General features: G+C 38.1%; 1 protein-coding gene across 1 annotated transcript in view; it reads right to left on the bottom strand.

The window, feature by feature from the left end:
* The window catches only part of SHOC1 (shortage in chiasmata 1), a 110,997-nt gene that overhangs the window by 48,395 nt on the left and 41,403 nt on the right, over positions 1–21,199 (bottom strand). Inside the window, exons 9-10 of the mRNA XM_058302542.1 lie at positions 3,994–4,113; positions 2,861–3,037 (exon numbers count right to left, since the gene is read on the bottom strand). Of these exons, the coding sequence (XP_058158525.1) occupies positions 2,861–3,037; positions 3,994–4,113 (297 nt within the window). The remainder of the gene's footprint in view (positions 1–2,860; positions 3,038–3,993; positions 4,114–21,199) is intronic.

Raw genomic sequence — 21,199 nt, 5'->3', positions numbered from 1 at the left:
AATATTTACTCCCCCTGGCTAAACTAGACAGGATTTTTCTCTGATCTTCAGTTGTGAGAATCTGGTGGGCATCTGGAAGCAAAACTCATGAAAGTGTCAGGTCTCACCTTAAACTGGGCCACCAGGAGTTTCTATCAACTAAAATACACTTAGCTTCCAGAAATTCATTAGTGTTACTGGCTGAGTATTCCTACCAGTTATTGGTCCCACTGGCTTCTGTTCCTGGTATGCTGTGATTCTCTGTATTCCCTTTCTTTCCAGATTTTGGGGGGCAGTTTGCTCTGTAGCCTCATTTCCCTGAAGAATCTAAGCCATTGGTTTTCAGTTTGTTTATTTTGTTTCTTGTTGCAAGGACAACTTCTAAACTATACACGTTGTAGCTGAAATTGGACCAACTATCTCTGAAAGAGATTGAAATATTAAGAAAAATATCTTAGATATTTACCCATGTGGTTATCATTTCTGGTATCTTCATTCTTTTGGGTAGATTCATATTTCCATTTCTTATCATCTTTCTTCTGTCTTAAGGATGTACTTTAACATTTCTTGTAGTGCAGTTCTGCTGCTGCTTTTTGTATGTCTGAAAATGTCTTTATTTCACCTTTGCTTTTGAAAAATATTTTTGCCTGGTATAGAAAACCTGTTTGATGTATTTTTTCTTTCAGTATTTTATTTTTTTTATTTTTTATTTTTAAAAGATTTATTTACTTTATTTCTCTCCCCTTCCCCCCACCCAGTTGTCTGCTCTCTGTGTCCATTCGCTGTGTGTTCTTTTTGTGTCTGCTTGTATTCTTGTCAGTGGCACCCAGAATCTGTTTTGTTGCATCATCTTGCTGAGTCAGCTCTCTGTGAATGCCACGCCATTCCTAGGCAGGCTGTGCTTTTTTCACGCTGGGTGGCTCTCCTTAAGGGACGCACTCCTTGCACGTGGGTCTCCCCTACGCTGGGGACACCCTGTGTGGCAGGGCACTCCTTGCGTGCATCAGCACTGCACGTGGGACAGCTTATCACATGGGTTGGGAGGCCCTGGGTTCGAACCTTGGACCTCCCATGTGGTAGACGGGCACCTTATCCGTTGGACCGAATCTGCTTCCCTCTTTCAGTATTTTAAAGATGCCACCACAATGTCTTTCCAATTGCATTATTCTGACAAGAAATCTGATGTCATTCTTATCTTTGTTCCTGGAATGTAACATATCTTATTTTCTCTGGCTGTGTCTAACATTTTCTTTTTATTGCTGGTTTTGAGCAATTTGATTATGATGTGCCTTGGTGTGATTTTCTTCAAATATTTTTTCTGTCTCTCCCTTTTCTCCTCTTCTCCTGGAACTCTGATTCTAAGATGTTATGATATTTGAAGTTGTCTTACAGCCCACTAATACTCTTCTTATTCATTTGGATTCTTTTATTTTGGATAATTTCTATTGTTAATGCTTTCAAGTTCATTAATCTTTTCTTCTGCAACATGTAATCCCATCCAGTGTATTTTTCATCTCAGACATTGTAGCTTAGTCTCTAAAAGTTTGATTTGGGTGGGTCTTTTCTATGTCTTTAACTTTTTTAACATATGGGACATAGTTATAATAAAGCCTTAATGCTTTTTTTTGATAATTCTAATATCTGTATTAGTTCTGAGTTTGTTTTCATTATTTTCATTATGGGTTGATTTTTCTGACTCTGTTTGCTTGGCAATGTGTCAGACATTGTGCATGTTACCTTTTTGGATACAGGATATTTTTACATATCTATAAATTCCCTTGAGTAGTTAAGTTACCTGGAATCAGTTTGATCATTTAGGTCTTACTTTAAAGATTTTTAGATAGGTCCAGAGCAGTGCTAAGTCTAGGGCTCATTATTCCCTACAAGACTTTCTTGAGTATTCTACCCAGTGCCTCATGAATTACAAATTTTTCTAATCTAGCTGCTGGTAACAGGCATTTTTCTCTGCCCCTTGTAGATGCAGAGTACCATTTCCTCTAATCCTTTTAGGTATTTTGTTTCCCTGACCTTGGATAGTTTCCTCATATATATGTTCTTATCAGAATTTAGGGAGAGCCTCTGCAGTAAAGATCTCTCTCTTTTCTCTAATATTCTATCCTTTGAACTCTAGCTACCCTGGTCTCCTTGGACCCTCAGCTCCATTTCCTCAACTCAGGCAGTCCACTGGTCTCTGTCTCAGGTCCTCCCTGTGCCATGATTTGGCAATGGTTGGTAATAAGATAGGACAATGGTAGGGCCCACCTTATTTATTTCCCATCTCTCAGGAATCACTGCCTTTCATTGCCTTATGTCTAGTGACTTAAAAACTGGTTTCATGTATTTTGTCTGTGGTTTTCTCTTCATTTTTTGGTACTGAACAATTCTTTAATTCTGAACACTTACCTAACCATATAGGTCACTGCAGAGTCAATATATAAATATTGTATCCTATTAAATATTTCAGGTGGGAGGGTAAATCCAGTCCCTATACTCCTTCTTGGCCAGAAGCAAAAATCCAGGATTGATTTTAATTAATGTATATTTTTACTTTCCCCACCCCCCTTCTCTTGGAAGGGGCTATGTGAATAAGATGCTAATAATAATTGGATTAATCTGGTTGATGCAATAGGAATCTGTCAGGTACTATATGTCAACTAGGAGAATCACTAAGAAGCAATTTCTGATGATATTTCTTAACCTTTTTCTCTTTACTTAGCGCATCCTCCAGTATTGGTTTGGTGGGTGCCATATGCTGAATTACAATTATACCTTCATCTATGGCTGTCTAATTTCTACATATCAACACTCAAGTTTAACTAATTCAATATAATAATCCATAAATGTATAATCTTTAAAATAATAGACTTTTATTTGCACTTACCTTGGTGAATAATATCACTTATTACTTTTTCTTGTTCCTTTAAGAGAAACCTTGTTTGGTCAAAGATAACAGTGGCAAATTTCCAGTTAGCAACAGGGAGAGTACAGAGGCCTACAAGTTTTTTAAAAATAGGAGTGGCTGCTGCTTCTAGAAGACAGTATGCTTGGCACTGGCTATCTGTAAAAATAAAATCATTAAAGATGGTGTTCTTATAAATGTGGTATTCTTCTGATAAACCAATTAAATGTGATACTTCACGGAAACCTGAAATTGTATCTGAATTCTTTTCTGAGTTAAAAATAATGAGGTTGTTTAGAGACTTATTTTAAGGTATATATTCTAAATAGACTTGTAAAAACAAAAAAGTTATAAATAGTATAATTTTATGACTATTTTGTTTATAAGGAAGAATTTATTCTTTCTAAAGTACTGTGGTAGGTATGATGAGCAACAAAAAAAGGATCACATAATTTTGCCCCTGTCTCTCTACAACTTCAATTCAAAGTTATAGTAATGACAAAGTGCTTCTAGTTTTCACTAGAATATCATTATTGAAAGATTCATATCTACTTGGAGATCATAAATAAAACTGAACCAAAATAGTGAAAAGATATTAAAAAACTAGTGTCATATTTTCTTTTTGATTTTAATAATGAACTTGATGTTCTAAAACAGGCTATATTTTCAAAGTCCAAGAATATTTTTCGTTACAACAAAATTAAGAAGTTTAACCAATGAGGAATCAGTAGTAATTAATTTATGTCACCCTGATTGAGGGTAAAAGAAGAGAGCAACAATTAGAAGTTCACTTTCCCGAAGGGACAGAAGAGTCTAAGGAGCTGCAGTCTGTTCTTCTCTGGTGAATCTAGGGAAGCAGCAGCAGTTTAAAATAAGTAAGAAAGTATGCTTAGTGGACTATGGTAAGGTGATGGAGAGGACAAAGGCAGTAAATAAGGCATTCTGGGTTTGAAAATAGCTTAAAAATAGGTTTGGAAGGAAGAAATGAAGGTAACTTTGAGCTATACCTGAAACAAGTGAAGAAATTAAATGGAAAATAAGGTATGCCCCAGATACCCAGGGAAGTGATTTTGAATTAAGCAAATTTAAATGTATTTTAAAAGCATATAACATACCTGATGCTTGAATTGGAATAACATTATTTGCACCCCTTTCCTGATTTGTTTCCTCTTGTGTTTTATTAGTACAAACAATAGGACTTTTCTCTTGAAGAGTCAAAGAGCATTCCTTGTTATCTGGAAATTCTAATAAAAATTAATTTGTATTGTTTAGGAGATACTTAATGTTATTTGATTTAAACTGTTTTTTTCCTAAAATATGATCACAATTGCTAAAATTCATCTTTGAAATATATGAGTATTAATTTGAACAAGTATTCAATATCAATGGATCTATGACTATGCTTGGTAAGAAACTGAATGGTATAATGAAAGTAACTTTCAACTTTAGCATCAAATCAGCATTTCTATCTCAGTTCTGATACTAGCCTCAGTTTCCTCCTAAGTAAAATATAGATAAATATACCTAATTTTAATACTGTTACAAGGATTAAATAAACACCAAGTATAGGTCTTGTAGTTCTTGACATATAGAAGGCACATACCATTCTACTTTACTTCTCTGAACCTTTCCACATATGCTTCTTTCTGCTAAGAATTGTCTCCTCTGCCCCAAGCCTCGTCTCCATCCTTTCAGTTATTGTAACCCACCCTTCAGCTCTTAGGCACCTTCTATAAGAAGTCTTATGTATCTGCCCACTCTACTTCCAGGCCAACAAAGTGCCCTATTTTGTTTCCTCAGTACTCTGTGTATATGTCTTTCCTGGCACTTATGACCCTGTAGTGAAATGATCTTTCTGCATATCTAGCCTACTCCATACACTGTAAGTTTCTAAAGGTCAGAGAGAGTATCATATTTATCTCTAATACAGAAGTTAGTGTCTAGCACAGAGTAGTCAATAAATGTTGTTTTTTGCCCCTTTTTTCCATAGGTATTGTGGAAAGCATATATTTATATATATTTATATACATATATATACACATACACACTTCCAAGGAAGATGGAGGAATAGGGAACTCCAGGACTCCAGGTCCCTCTACCAAAACAACTATTAAGCAAGAACTGTCTGAAATAGTTATTTTGAAACTCTGGAAGCCAGATGAACACTGAACAGCATCCAGGGAAGTACAGGAGGAAGAGGATGATAAATTACACTAAAGAACTGTAAATTACTCTCTTCATGTGGTGGTTACTGTGCCCAATCCCTCACTGTTGCTGCAGACCACTGCAGCGTCCAGTTTGCTGGGCCTTTGTGGGCCTCTGGCCTTGTCTGGCTGAGAAAATCTGAATTGAGAATGTTCTCTCTGGAAAAACCCACTTTCCATAATTTGCCCTCCTGGTAAAAGCAGCGTGAGATAATGGTAGAAATGTAAAAATCTATAGAGGCAGAGAGTCTGGGACAAAGGCCTGCAGGCTTCAAATACATGGCAGAAGATGGTCTATTTACTAGGAAAGAGAGGGGACAACCAAACTCCTATAGACAGGGGAACTCCAAAACAAACAGCAAGCAAAAACCCAGGACAAGACAGAAGCACAGAAAGACAGGGGAAACCCCACACACTGCATTTTCCTTGGGCAGACCTTCCTGAAAGGAGGTCTGAAGCTCAGGAAAATCTGTCTTATCACCAGCTGGTTACCAAACCAAGAAACAGACATCCCAGGGACACAATCTCAGAGTTAAGATTTTTTTAACAAATCAATTTTAGTGACACATATTAATAAAGCATAAATCCACCCAAAGTGTATAACCAATGGTATTTTGTATAATCACATAGTTGTGTCACTTCAGTCATCATTAGAGTATTTCCATTATTCCAATCATAATATTAAACAGTAAACAGACAAATAAACAAAAACTTATCACTTCTCAATCTCTCTATGCTTCCCCTCTATAGAATAGCTGCTATTCTGTTTTCATCTCTCTAGTTTATTTGTATTTATATTTTGTAAAACAGTCTTATATATGCAATATTACCCATATTTGTATTTCACATGAGGTTTCACTATGCACAGTCCCATGTTACATTTTTTAGCTTTCCTTCTAGTAATATACATGTCCTTAGGCTTTCCCTTTCAACCACTGTCATACTATATAATAGCTCTACTAGTTACAAACACTATAATGTGCTTTCACCATTTTTACTCATTTCCAAAGATTTACAAATAACTTTTTTTTTTTTACCAATTCTGCACAGATTAACTCTCAGCTTTCCATTCTTTAACCACATTCTGGTGACCTATACTCTAATTATTAACTCCATGGTTTACACAATATGTTTAGTTCATAATAGCACAAACATACAGCATTTGTCCCTTTGTGACTGCCTTGCTTCACTCAACATAATGTTCTCTGGGTTCATCCATGTTGTCATATGCTTCATGACTTCATTTCTTCTCACAGCTATGTAATATTCCATAGTGCATAAAACACAATTTCTTTATCTGTTAATCAGTTGATGGACCTGAGTTGTTTCTATCTTTTGGCAATTATGAATAATGCTTTTATGAACATCGGTGTGCAGATGTCTGTGTCACTCACTTTCAGTTCTTAGTAGTGGTATTGCCGTGTCACACGGCAAGTCTGTATTAGGTTTCCTTAGGAACTACCAAACAGTCCTCCACAGTGACTGTACCATTCTCCACATCCTCGCCAACATTTACAATTTTCTGTTTTTTTAATAGTGGCCACTCTAATTGGTGTGAAATGATGTCTTGTAGCTTTGATTAGCATTTCCCTAATCCCTAATAGGGATGTTGAAGATTTTTTCATGTGTTTTTTTCACCATTTATATTTATTCTTTGGACAATCTATTCAAGTCTTTTGCCCATTTTTTAATCAGGTAGTTTGTCTTTTTTATTGTTGAGTTGTAGTATCTCATTATATGTCATGGATATTAAACACTTATTGGATATGTGAATTCCAAATATTTTCTCCCATTGAGTAGTTGGCATTTTCACCCTCTTCACAAAGTCCTTTGAGGTACAAAAGTGTTTAATTTTGAGGAGGTCCCATTTATCTATTTTTCCTTTTGTTGCTTGTGCCTTGGGTATAAGGTTTAAAAAACTACTGCCTACCACAAGGTCTTTTTTTTTTCCCTCTCCCCCCACCGTTGTCTGCTCTCTGTGTCCATTCACTGTGTGTTCGTCTGTGACTGCTTCTATCCTTATCAGAGGCACTGGGAATCTGTGTTTCTTTTTGTTGCGTCACCTTCTTGTGTCAGCTCTCCGTATGCGCGGAACCATTCTTGGGCAGACTTCACTTTCTTTTGTGCTGGGCGGCTCTCCTTACAGGGAGCACTCCTTGCGCATGGGGCTCCCCTACGCGGGGGACACCCCTGCATGGCACGGCACTCCTTGCAAGCATCAGCACTGTGCATGGGCCAGTTCCACACAAGTCAAGGAGGCCCGGGGTTTGAACCACGGACCTCCCATGTGGTAGGCGGGACACCCTATCCATTGGGCCAAGTCCGCTTCCCTATCACAAGGTCTTGAAGATGTTTTATTACATTTTAATTTTAGGAGTTTTATGATTTTCATGTTTATATTTAGGCCCTTGATTGATTTTGAGTTAATTTTTGTATAAGGTTTGAGACAAGGGTCCTCTTTCTTTCTTTTGGATATGGCTATCCAGTTCTCCCAGCATAATTTTTTTTTAATCATTTGTAGAACAGATTGTTCTGGTCCAGCAGGGAGGGCTTGACAGCCTTGTTAAAAATCACTTAACTATAGATGCAAGGGTCTATTTTTTGAGTTCTCAATTTGGTTCCATTAGTTACTCTGTCTTTGTGCCAGTACCATGCTGTTTTTACCACTGTAGCTAAATGATATGCTTTAAAGTAATGCTTTGTTCTTTTTTAAGGAAATTTTTGACCATTTTCGTTCCTTACTTTTGCAAATAAATTTGATAATTGGCTTTTCCATTTCTGCAAAAAAAAAGCTGTTGGGATTTTTTTTATAGGTATAATTTTTTAAAATTTTATTTCCCGCCCCCCCCCCCCCATTGTCTGCTCTCTGTGTCTGTTTGCTGTGTGTTCTTCTTTGTCCACTTCTGTTGTTGTCAGCAGCATGGGAATCTGAGTTTCTTTTTTGTTGTTGTTGCATCATGCTGTGTCAGCTCTCCGTGTGTGCGGTGCCATTCCCGGGCAGGCTGCACTTTCTTTTGTGCTGGGCGGCTCTCCTTATGGGGTGCACTCCTTGCACGTGGGGTTCCCCTACGCGGGGACACCCCTGCATGGCACTCCTTGTGCTCATCAGCACTGAGCGTGGACCAGCTCCACACAGGGTCAAGAAGGCCCGGGGTTTGAACCGTGGACCTCCCATGTGGTAGACGGACGCCCTAACCACTGGGCCAAGTTCACTTCCCATGGGATTTTTATTGTAACTGTGTTGAACCTGTAAATCAGTTTGGCTAGAAATGACATCTTATGGTAGTCTTCCAATTCATGAACACAGAATGTCCTTCCATTTATTTAAGTCTTCTTTGGTTCCTTTTAGCAATGTTTTGTAGTTTTCTGAATTCTAGCCCTTTATGTCTTGGTTAAGTTTATCTCAAATATTTGGTTCTTTTAGTTGCTATTATAAATGGAATTTGGTCTGATTTCCTCCTCAGATTACACATCAGTAGTGTATAGAAATGCTATTGATTTTGTGTATTAATCTTATATCCTGCCACTTTGCTGAACATGTCTATTAGTTCTAGTAGCTTTGTTCTGGGATCTTCCAGGTATTTCTAGATATAGGATCATATCATCATCGAATGGTGACAGTTTCATTTCTTTCTTTCCTATTTGCGTGCCTTGTATTTTCTTTTTCTTGCCTAATCGCGCTAGCTAGAACTTCTGGCACAATATTGAATAACAGTGGTGACAGTGGGCATCCTTGTACTGTTCCTGATCTCAGCAGGAAAACGTTCAATCTTTCACCATTGAGTACAATGCTAGCTGAAGGTTTTTCATTGATGTATGTTACCATATTGAGAAAGCTTCCTTCTATTCCTATCTTTTTGAAGTGTTGTTGTTTTTTTTTAATCAAGAAAGGATGCTGTATTTTGTCTAATTCCTTTTCTGCATCAATCAAGAGCATCATGTGATTTTTCTTCTTCAATTTATTAATGTGGCTTATTACACTATTGATTTTCTTGTGTTGAACCACTCTTGCATTCCTGGGATAAAATCCACTTGACTGTGGTGTATAATTCTCTTAATGCGCTTTTGGATTTGGTTTGCAAGTATTTTGTTCAGGACATTTGCAACTATATTCAATAGAGATATTGGTCTGTAATTTTCTCTTTTCGTGATATGTTTGTCTGGTTTTGTTATTAGGGTGATGTTGGCTTTATAGAATGAGTTTGGTAGCATTCTTTCCTGATCAGTTTTTTGGAAGAGCTTGAGCAAGTTGTTATTAGGTCATCTTTGAATGACTGGTAGAATCACCTGTGAAGCTTTCTGGTCCTGGGCTTTTCATCTTTGACAGGTTTTAATTTTTTTTAACAAATCATTTTTATTGATATGTATTAATAAAGCATAAATCCACCCAATGATATTTGGTGTAAACACATATTTGTGCAGTCATCACTTCAATCATTCTTAGAGCACTCTCATTATTCCAATAATAATAATAAGCCAAAAATAAACAAACAAAACTCATCACCTCTCAATCTCTCTAGCTTCCCCTGCCAAACATAGCTGCTATTCTTTTTCCTTCTCTCTAGTATATTTGTATTTTGTAAAAACAGTTTTATATATGCAAGATCACCTATACTCATATTTTACATGAAGTTTTACTATCTTATAGAGTCCCATGTTACAGATTTTGCTTTTGGGGAGGTTTTTGATGACTGTTTCATTCTTTTTGCTTGTGATTGGTTCATTGAGGGTTATTTCTTTTAGGGTCAGTGCATCTTGTCCATCTTGTCTATATTGTTTAATCCTTTTTGCATACACTTGCTCATAGTATCCTCTAATGATCTTTCTTATTTCTTCAGGGTCAGTAGTAATGTCCTCCCTCTCATTTCTCATTTTATTTGAGTCTTCTCCCTTTTTTCTTTGTCAATCTAGCTAAGGGTTTGTCGATTCTGTTGGTCTTCTCAAAGAACTGAATTTTGGTTTTGTTGATTCTATTTTTTTTTTAAGATTTATTTATTTATTTTCATCCTCTCCCCCCACTCCCCACCCCCATTGTTTGTTCTGTCTGCCTCTGTGTCTGTTCCTTGTGTGCTCTTTCTTCTTCTTTTTCTTTTTTAGGATGCACGGGAACCAAACCCAGGACCTCCCATATGTGGGGGAAGCATCCAATTACTTGAACCACCTCCGCTCTACTGCTTGTTGTGGTTCTCATTGTGTCTCTTTGTTGTATCTCTTTGTTGCATCATCTCACTGCATCATTTTGTTGAGTCAGCTTGCCATGCCAGCCTGTTGCATCAGCTGTCTTTTTTTTCTTCCCTTCCCCCCTCCCTCCTCCACCCTGCTGTTTTATTTTTTCCCACTGTGCTTTCTTCTGTGTGTCTGTATTTATTTATTTTTAAAATTTATCCCACCCACCCCCTCCGTGGCTTGCTTGTTGTCTGCTCTCTGAGTCTACTCACTGTGTGCTCTTCTGTGTTTTTACTTGTCTCCCTTTTTGTTGCACCACCTTGCTGAGTCAGCTCTCCATGGTGCTTGCAGGCTGGGTGGCACTCTATGGCACTTATGGGCCGGGTGGCACTCTGCAGTGCTTGCGGGCTGGCAGCACTCTGTGGCGCCTGGGCCAGCAGCTCTCCTCAGCATGCAGATGAGCCTGCCTTCACAAGGAGGCCTCGGGACACGACCCCAGGGCCTCCCATATAGTAGACAGGAGCCCAACTGATTGAGCCACAGCTGCTTCCCTGTGTTTGTTGTGTCCATTTGCTGTGTGATCTTTGTATCTATTTCTCTTTTTGTCTTCTCTTCTTGTCTTTCTCCTCTAGAATTCACTGGGATTTGATCCTGGGGACCTCTGATATGGAGAGAGGTTCCCTGTCAATTGTGCCACATCAGATCCTGGTCTCTGCTGCACTTCACTTTGACTTTCCCCTCCATCTCTCTTTTGTTGTGTCAACATCTTGCTGCATGACTCACTTGTGCAGGCACAGGCTTACCACACAGTACTCAGCTTGCTGCGTGGGCACTTGGCTAGCCACGCAGGCACTGGCTCAGGGCACAGGCACTGACTCACCATGTGAATTAACGCGGGCACTTGGCTTACCCCGTGGGCACTTGGTTTGCTGCATGGGCACTTGTGTGGCATTGCTTGGGCACTGGCTCATTGTCCGGGCACTGGCTCACCACATGGGCACTCACATGGGCACTCGGCTCGCCACATGGGTATTTGTGCAGGCACTTGGCTTGCTGCACGGGCACTCGGCTCACTGTGCAGGCATTTGGCTTGCCACGCAGGCACTGGCTCACCACACAGGCATGCTTTCTCTTCGTTTTCACCAGGATGCCCCAGGGATCGAACCTGAATCCTCCCATTTGGTAGGCAGAGGCCTATCACTTGAGCCACATCCACTTCCCTCCTCATTGTCTTGTTCATCGTCTTTAGTAGGCACCAGGAACTGAACCCAGGACCTACCATGTGATACTTGGGTGCCCAACTGCTTGAGCCACTTCCTCCTGCACTCTATTGATTTTTTGTTCTCAATGTCATTTATTTCTGCTCTGATCTTTACTATTTCTTTCCTTTGGCTTAGTTTGGGATTAGTTTGCTGTTCTTTTTCTAGTTCCTCCAGGTGTGCAGTTAGAACTTCAATTTTAGATATTTTTCTTTTTTAATATAAACAATGTAGTCTATAAATTTCCCTGTCAGCACTGTCTTTGTGGTGTCACATAGGTTTTTTTTTTTAAGATTTATTTATTTCTCTCCCTCCCCTCCCATTGTCTGTTCTCTGTGTCTATTTTGCTGTGTCTTCTTTGTCCACTTCTGTTGTTGTCAGCGGCATGGGAATCTGTATTTCTTTTTGTTGAGTCATCTTGTTGTGTCAGCTCTCTGTGTGTGCAGCGCCATTCCTGGGCAGGCTGCACTTTCTTTCGCACTGGACGGCCCTCCTTACGGGGCACTGGACGGCTCTCCTTGCACGTGAGGCTTCCCTACATAGGGGACACCCCTGTGTTGCACAATACTTCTTGCGTGTATCAGCACTGCGCATGGGCCCGCGGCACACGGGTCAAGGAGGCCCAGGGTTTGAACCGCAGACCTGCCATGTGGTAGGCAGACGCCCTAACCACTGGGCCAAGTCCACCACCATCACATAGGTTTTGATATTTTGTATTCTCATTTTCATTCACCTCAAAATATTTACTGAATTCTCTCACAATTTCTTCTTTGACCCACTGATCATTTAGGAGTGTGTTGTTTAATATTGATATATTTATGAATTTTCCCTTTTTCCCTCCATTATTGATTTCCAGCTTCATTTCATTATGAACAGAGAAGGTGTTTTGCAAATTTTAATCTTTTTAAATTTATTGAGACCTGTCGTGACCCAATATATAGTCTATCCTAGAGAAAGATGCATGAGCGCTTGAAAAGAATGTATATTCTGCTGTTTTGGGGTGTAATGCTCTATAAATGTTGGTTAGGTCTAGGTCATTTATCATATTATTTGAGCTCTCTATTTATTTATCCAGTGTTGAGAGTGGTGTATTGGTGTCTCCATAAATTATTGTAGAGACATCTATTTCTCCCTTCAATTTTGCCAGTGTGTGTCTCAAGTATATCGGAGCACAGAGGTTAGGTGCATAAATATTTATTATAGTTATTTCTTCTTACTGAAATGCTCTTTTTATTACTATATAATGAACTTCCTCATCCCTTATAACAGTTTGCATTTTATATCTATTTTTCCTGATGTTAGTATTGCTATTCAAGCTCTCTTTTTTGCTACTATTTGTATAGAATATATTTTTCCAACCTTTCACTTTCAACCTGGTTGTGTTTTTACTTCTGAGGTGAGTCTCTTGTAGACATTCTATCAATGTCTTTTGACTGGGGAGTTAAAGCCATTAACATTCAATGTTATTACTGTAAGGTCATTACTTACCTAACCCATTTTATCCTTTGGTTTTCTGGTGTCATATCTTACTATTGTCTGTCTTTTTAAGTTACCCTTTCTAATAATCTTCATTTCTACACTCTTCTCCAAGTTTCTCATGCTTGTTTTTTCCTTTCAGGTTGCAGCACTCCCTTTAGTATTTCTTGTAATTCTGATCTTTTGGAACATGCTCTCGCAGTTTTTGCCTGTGAAGACTTTAAACTCGCCCTTATTTTTGAAGGACAGTTTTGCCGGATACAGAATTCTTGGATGGGAGTTTTTCTCTTTCAGTATCTTAAATACACTATACCACTTCTCACTTCCATGGTTTCTGATGATTTTGGCACTTAGTCTTATTGAGGTTCCCTTGTATGTGATGATCTGCTTTTCTCTTGCTGCTTTCAGACTCCTTTCTCTCTCTTTTTTTTAATATTTAATTTTTTAAATTTATTTTTCTCCTTGCCCCCCCCCACTGTTGTCTGCTCTCTGTGTCCATTTGCTGTGTGTTCTTCTGTGTCTGCCTGCATTCTTGTCAGTGGCACAGGGAATCTGTGTCTCTTTTTGTTGCATCATCTTGCTGCGTCAGCTCTTCATGTGTCCGGCGCCACTCCTGTGCAGGCTATGCTTTTTTTGTGTGGGGTGGCCGTCCTTGAAGGGTGCGCTCCTTGTGCGTGGGGCTTCCCTATGCAGGGGACACCCCTGTGTGGCACGGCACTTCTTGCGCACATCAGCACTGCACGTGCTCCAGCTCACCACATGGGTCAGGAGGCCCTGAGTTTGAACCCTGGACCTCTTATGTGGTAGACAGATACTCTATCAGTTGAGTCAAATCCACTTCCCAGAATCCTCTTTTTTTATCTCTGATATTTGTCATTCTGAATAGTATGTGTCCAGGTCTAATCAGATTTATTCTGTTTGGATTGTGTTATCCTTCTTAGATATTGATGTTTATGTCTCTCATAAGGGTTGGCAAGTTTTTGGTCATAACTTCCCAAATATTCTTTTTGCCCCTTTTCTGATCTCATATCCTTCTGGGACTCCAATAACGTGTGTTTGTGTGTTTCATATTGTCATTCAGTTTCCTAAGGCCCTGTTCCATTTTTTCCTATTCTTTTGTCCTTTCTTTTCCAGTTCAGATGTTCTGCCCTCAAAATCACTAATTCTGTCTTCAAACAATTCAAATCTGCTGTTTTATGCATCTAATGTATTTTTCTTTTTTGAGGTACCAAGGGGCTGGGGATTGAATCCAGGACCTTGTATGCGGTAAGCTGGTGCTCAACCACTGAGCCACATCAGCTCCCTTGAGTTGTTTTTTTTTTTTTTTTTTTAGGAGGCACCAGGAATTCAACCCAGGATCTCCCATGTGTGAAGCAGGTGTTCAACCACTTGAGCCATCTGCTCTCCATCTCTACTGCATTTTTAATCTCATCCATCCTGTTTTTCATTTCCATAAGTTCTGTTACTTTTCTCTGTAGGCTTTCAAATTGTTCTTTATGCTCACCCAGTGTCTTCTTAAAATCCTTTATCTCTTTAGTCATATTTTCCTTCAATTCTTTGAATTAATTTAGGAAATTTGTGTGATTATCACTGATTAGTTGTCTTAAATTCCATATCTCATCAGGACACTTGGTTTGTTCCCTTGGTTGGACCATCTCTTCCTATTCCTTAGTATGGCTCAGAATTTTTTGCTGCTGTCTAGGCATTTGAATATGTTGTTGAATTTACTTTGATGGTCAATTTCTCTATATTGCCTAGTTGTTTTTTTTTTGTTTGTTTTTTTCTTGTTTGTTTTTAATAGCTCTTCTTTGATTTTTGGTTCAATTTATTCAATGTCTTTAAAATTGCCCAGTATAAGTTATCAATATTGGGCCAGGGACTCACTAATTGGATACAGATATTCTCCCATGGGTGGGGCTTAAGAGAGACCTAAAAGCAGGTTTTCTCTTTGCAATTTCCTGGCCTGGCCAGCAGATGGAGCTCATAGTGAACTTTTCCATGGAGGTACTTCTTTCATCCTCCACTTTCCTGTGTTTCTGGTCTGGCCAGAGTTGAGATTCAAAGTGGACTCTGCTGGCTGAATTCACTAATGAGAAGCCCTCTGACACACTTCTGTCTTCCTTGTAACAGCTGACAGGGAGGAAGAAGTTTGTACCCCTCTCAGTCGGCTGCAGAGAGCTGGGGCTTTATCCAGGCTTAATGTCTTGAGGTGGGAGATGGGAGCCCTTCCTGCCTGCTGTGGGGTTTAGTAACTCACATTTATTGTTTCAGTTTCTTCATCTCTTTATTCCTTACCCTACTGGGAGTTGTGTAGTTTCTCTATTCCTCACCCTCCTGGGAGTTGTATAGCACCTCCTGGTCTGCTGACCCCCAAAGCAGGCCCTCAGACAACTTTTGGCCCTTTCTCCATAGTTTTTGTGAGACAGTTGAGCTCTGTCTGCCTACTCTGATGCCATCTTCCTGGAACACCAGAGTTAAGATTTTAAAATATAAAAATGTAAAGTGTGCAACAAAAGAGTACAACAGCAACAAAGAAACAGGAAATGATGGCCCACCCAAAGGAAGAGGATAAAAATACAGAACACACCAATGAAGAAGTTGAGAATGTAGACATACTGAAAAATGTCTTTGAAAAATTATCTTAAAAATGCTCAGGGTGATGAAGGAAAGTACAGAGAGAGAAATAAAGGATATCCAGAAAACAATGAAGAATATGAGAGTCTAAGTAAAGAGATAGAAAATTTAAAATGGAACCAAACAGGACTACTAGAGTTGAAGATCACTGAATGAAAAATGCCCTGGAGGGTTTCAAGAGAAAAGTGAAGCTGGCAGAAGAATTAGTGAGCCTGAAGACAAGATACTTGAAATGAATCAGGGTGAGGAGCAGAAAGAAAAAAAGAATTACTAAAAGCAATAATAGCTTGAGATATCTATGGGACAACATCAAGTGCACAAATAGATGTTATGGGAGTCCCAGAAGGGAAGAAAGAGAGAAGAGGGAAGAAGGAATAGTCAAATAATGACAGGGAACTTCCCCAAATTACCAGAAGACATGAATGCATATACTCAAGAAGCTCAGAGAACACCAAACAGGATAAACATGAAGAAAAATACTCCAACATATACTGATTAATTTATCAAATGAAAAAGACAAGAAAAGAGTTATGAAAGCTGCAAGAGAAAAGTAACATGTTACCTACAAGGGAGTCCCAATTAGATTGAATGCTGATTTCTCATCATAAACCATAAAGGTAAGAAGGCAGTGTGTTGAAATACTTAAAAGTGCTATAGGAAAACAAGTGCCAGCCAATAATTTTATATCTGCTGAGAATATCTTTCAAAAATGAGGGGGAAATGAATACATTCTCAGATAAACAAAAGCTGAAGGAGTTCATCATCACTAGACCAGCCTTAGAAGGAATGCTAAAGAAATTCTTCAGACTGACAGGTAAGGACACTAGATAGTGGTTCAGAGCAACATAAAGAAATAAAGACCTGCAGTAAAGGAGGTAACCATTTGGGTAATTATAAATGCCAGTATTATTATATTGTGTTATTCGGTATGAACTCCACTTCTTACTTCTTACAGGTGCTAAAATGCAAATGCATAAAAAGTAATGATAATTTTAGGTTTTGGACATACAATGTACAAAGATATAAGTGGTAACTAGTACAAAACATAGATGGGGGACACAGGTATAGGAAAAATATGTGCGCATGCAATTGGAGTTAAGTTATATCAAATCAAACACAATTGTTATATTTTTAGGTGTTAAATTTCCTATGGTAACCACAAGGAAAACACATGAAAAATACATTGAGATAGAAATGAGAAGACACTCCATATGGTACAATGCAAAAAAAAAGCAAATAAATATAAAAGTAGGCTTTAACAGAAGTGAAGGATAAAAAAGTATGAGACTTACAAAGGCTAAACAGCAAAATGATAAAAGAAGGACCTGTATTATCAGTAGTGAGTTTAAATGTAGATGGAGTAAACTCTCCAGACAAAAGGCAGAGATCAGCAGAAATGGATAAAAAAGCATAACCCAATTATACGCTGTTTACAAGAGACTTACCTTAAAGTTAAAGACACAAATAGGTTGAGGGTGAAAGGAGGGTAAAAAAAATATACCATGCAAGTAGTAACCAAAAGACAGCTGGAGTGGCTATATTAATATAAGACAAAACAGACTTTAAGTTCAAAACAGTTATGAGGTACAAAGATGTTCATTACATACTGTAGTAAACATACTAATAAAGGGGACAATTTGACAGGAAGATGTAACAATTATAAAAATATATGCACCTAACAGCAGAGCCCCAAAGTACATGAAGCAAATACAGACAGATTGAAGGGAGAAACTGATGGTCCTACATTAACAGTAAGATACTTTAACACACTACTCCCAAAAATGGATTGAACATCTGGTCAGAAGATCAATAAGGAAGTTCAGGACTTGTGTGTTATATTAAACCACTAGACCTAAAAAATATATCGCATACTGCACCCAACAAAAACAGAATACATAGTCTTTTTTGAGAGCACAAAGATCATTCTCCAGAAAACAATGATCATTTGGGTCAATCAATGATATGCTGGGTCACAAAACAAGTCTCAACAAGTTAAAAAATATTGTCATCATACAATATATCTTTTTTGACCAAGGTGGAATGATGTTAGAAGTAAAAAAGAGGGAGAAAAGGAAAATTCACAAATATGTGGAAATTAAACAACATATCTTAAACAACCAATGATTAAAGAGGAAATCACAAAGGAAATTAGAAAATATCTGGAGACCAAAGAAAATGAAATCCAACATACTAAAACTTATGGGATATAGCAAGGGCAATGCTAAAAGGGAAATTTATAGCTCTAAATACTTACATCGCAAAAGAAAAAAGACTTCAAATCAGAGACTTAACCTTGAAACTGGAAGAACTAGAAAAAGATGAGCAAACTAAACCCAAGGGAGCAGAAGGAAGGAAACAACAAACATTAAAATTGAGATAAATGAAATAGAAAACAAAACAAAACAAAAAACAATAGAGAGAATCAACAAAATCTAAAGTTGATTCTTTGAAAACATCAAAAAATTGATAAACTAGGCGAGTGGATGTAACTCAAGTGGTTGAGCACCTGCTTCCCAGTCCTGGGTTTGATCCCCAGGACCTCCTAAAAACAAAACAAGGAAACAAATGAAAACAACAACTGTCATTGGGGAGTGGATGTAGCTCAGTGGTTGAGCTCCTGCTTCCCATGTACAAGGTGTGGATTCAATCTCCAGTACCACATGGAAAAAAAAATTGATAAACTTTTACCTAGACTGACAAAAAAAGAGAAGATATGAGAAACAAAAATCAGAAGTGAAATGGGGACATTACTGTGGTCTCTGCTGAAACAGAAAGGACCATAAGCAGATATTATGAACAACAGTATGCCAATAAATTAGATAACCTAGATGAAATGGACAAATTCTTAGACTCACACAAACTAACTACATTGACTCAAGATGAAAATATATGATCTCAACAAACCAATTACTAGTAAAGGGATTAAGTCAGTAATCAAAAACCTCCCAACAAAGAAAAGCCTAGGAGTAGATGGCTTCCCAAGGAATTCTACCAAACATTCCTATAAAATTTAACTCCAATTTTCCTCAAACTCTTCTAAAAAATTGAAGAGGAGGGAACACCCCCCAACTCATTCTACAAGGCAAACATCTCATACTAAAGCCAGATAAAGATACCACGAGAAAAGAAAGTACAGACCAATATGTCTTAAGAATATAGATGCAAAACTCCTCAATAAAATACTAGCAAACTGAATCCAAAAGCATATTAAAAGAATTATATACCATATTCAAGTGGGACTTACACCTGGCATGCAAGGTTGGTTCTACATAATAAAATCAATTAAATGTAATACACCACTTTAACAGAATGAAGGGGAAAACACACACACAATCATTTCAGTTGATGCAGAAAAGGCATTTGACAGCACCCTTTCTTGATAAAAAAAAACTAGGAATAGAAGGAAACTTTCTTAACATGATGAGCAGCATATACAAAAAGGCCACAGCTAACATTCTCCTTAATGGGGAAATACTGAAAGCTTTCCCTCTGAGATTAGGAACTGCACAAGGATGTCCTCTGTCACCACTGTTTTTCAACATTGTACTGGAAGTTCTTGCCAGAACAGTTAGGCAAGAGAAAGAAGCAAAGGCATCCAAATTGGACAGGAATAAGTAAAACTTTCCTTATTTGCAGTTGATATGATCTTATACACAGAAAATCCTGAAAACTCCACAACATAGTCCCTAGAGCTAATAAATGAATTCAGCAAAGTGGAAGAATACATGATCAACACCCCAAACAAGTAATGAACAATCCAAAGAGGAAATAAATTAAAAAATTCCAATCACAATAGCAACTAAAAGAATCAAATACCTAGGGATAAATCTAAGCAAGGATGTAAGGAACTTGTACATGGAAAACTACAAAACACAGCTAAAAGAAATTAAAGAAGACCTAAATAAATAGGAGGATATTCCATGTTCATGGATGGAATACCAAATTACATTAAGATACCCCAACTACCCCCAAGCAATTTATAGATTCAATACAATCCCAATCAAAATTCCAATGACATTCTTTGCAGAAATCATCAAATTTATATGGAAGGGTAAGGGGCCCTGAACAGCTAAAACTTTTGTCACAAGGACAGACATAGAGATCAATGGAACAGAACTGAGAGCTTAGAAGACAACACATTTATGGCCAAATGAATTTTTACAAGGTTGCAAAGACCACTCAATTGGGGAATAATAGTGTCCTTCAACAAATGGTTATGGGAAAATTGGGTTTCCATTTGCTAATAAAAGGAGGATGATCATATATAAAAATCAACTCCAAATGGATCAAAGAGCTAAATATAAGAGTGAGAATTACAAAACCCCTAGAAGAAAATATAGGGAAGCATCTTCAGGACTTTGTGTTAGGCAATGGTTTCTTAGACTCAACACCTGATGCACAAGCAACAAAAGAAAAATAGATAAATGGGATCTCATCAAAATTTAAAAAAAAACCTTTTGTTCCTCAAAGGACTTTATCATGAAGGGAAAAAGGCAACCTACATAATGAGAGAAAATATTTGGAAACCATGTATCTGATAAAGGATTAATATCCAGTACATGTAAAGAAATCCTTCAACTTAACAACAAAAAGAAAACCCAATTTAAAAATTGGCAAAAGACTTTAAACAGACATCCCCCAAAGAAAATATATGAATGGCCAAAATGTACAGGAAAAGATGTTCAACCTCATTAGTCATCAGGGAAATGCAAATCAAAACCACAATGAGATACCATTTTGCACCCATTAGAATGCTGCTATTTAAAAAAATAGAAAATAGGAAAACAAGATGTGGCTCAACAAATTGGGCTCACACCTACCATATAACAGGTCCAGGGTTTGATGCCCAGGGCCTCCTGGTGAGAGTAAGATGGCTCACGCGGAGTGCCGGCCCATGCGGAAATGTCACCTTACGCAGGAGTGCCACCCTGCATGGGAATGCTGTTCCACACAAGAAAGCCTCCCTGTGCAGGAGTGCCATCCAGGATGGAGAGCTGGCACAGCAAGATGACACAACAAGACACAGAGAGAAGAGAAAATAAGAAGATGTAGTAGAAGAGGGAGCAGAGGTGGCTCAAGAGAGTAATAGCCTCTCTCCCAATTCAGAAGGTGCCAGAATCGGTTCCCAGAGCCATCTAATGAGAATATAAGCAGACACAGAAGAACACACAGCTAATGGACACAGAGAGCAGACAATGGGGGTGGGGGGCAGGAGGGGAGAAATAAAATAAATCTTAAAAAAAAAGAAAATAACGTGTTGGAGAGCATGCAGAAAATAGGAACACTCATTCATTTCTGGTAGCAACGTAAAATGGTGCAGTCACTGAGGAAGACATTTTTGTAGTTTCTCAGAGAGCCAAGTATAGAACTACCATATGACCCAGCAAACCTACTAATAGGTATATACCCAAAAGAACTGAAAGCAGGGGCTTGAACAGATATTTTTACACCAATGTTCATGGCAGCATTATTTGCAATTACCAAGGGATGGAAGTGGCCCAACTGTCCATTAACCAATGAATAGATAAATAAAATGGTATATACATACAATGGAATATTATTCAGCTGTAAAAAGGAATATG

The sequence above is a fragment of the Dasypus novemcinctus genome, chromosome 8 (assembly GCF_030445035.2).
Source record: "Dasypus novemcinctus isolate mDasNov1 chromosome 8, mDasNov1.1.hap2, whole genome shotgun sequence".
NCBI classification, from domain to species: Eukaryota; Metazoa; Chordata; class Mammalia; order Cingulata; family Dasypodidae; genus Dasypus; species Dasypus novemcinctus.
Note: the sequence above shows the minus strand (reverse complement) of the source record. Positions and strands in the feature narration are given on the sequence as shown.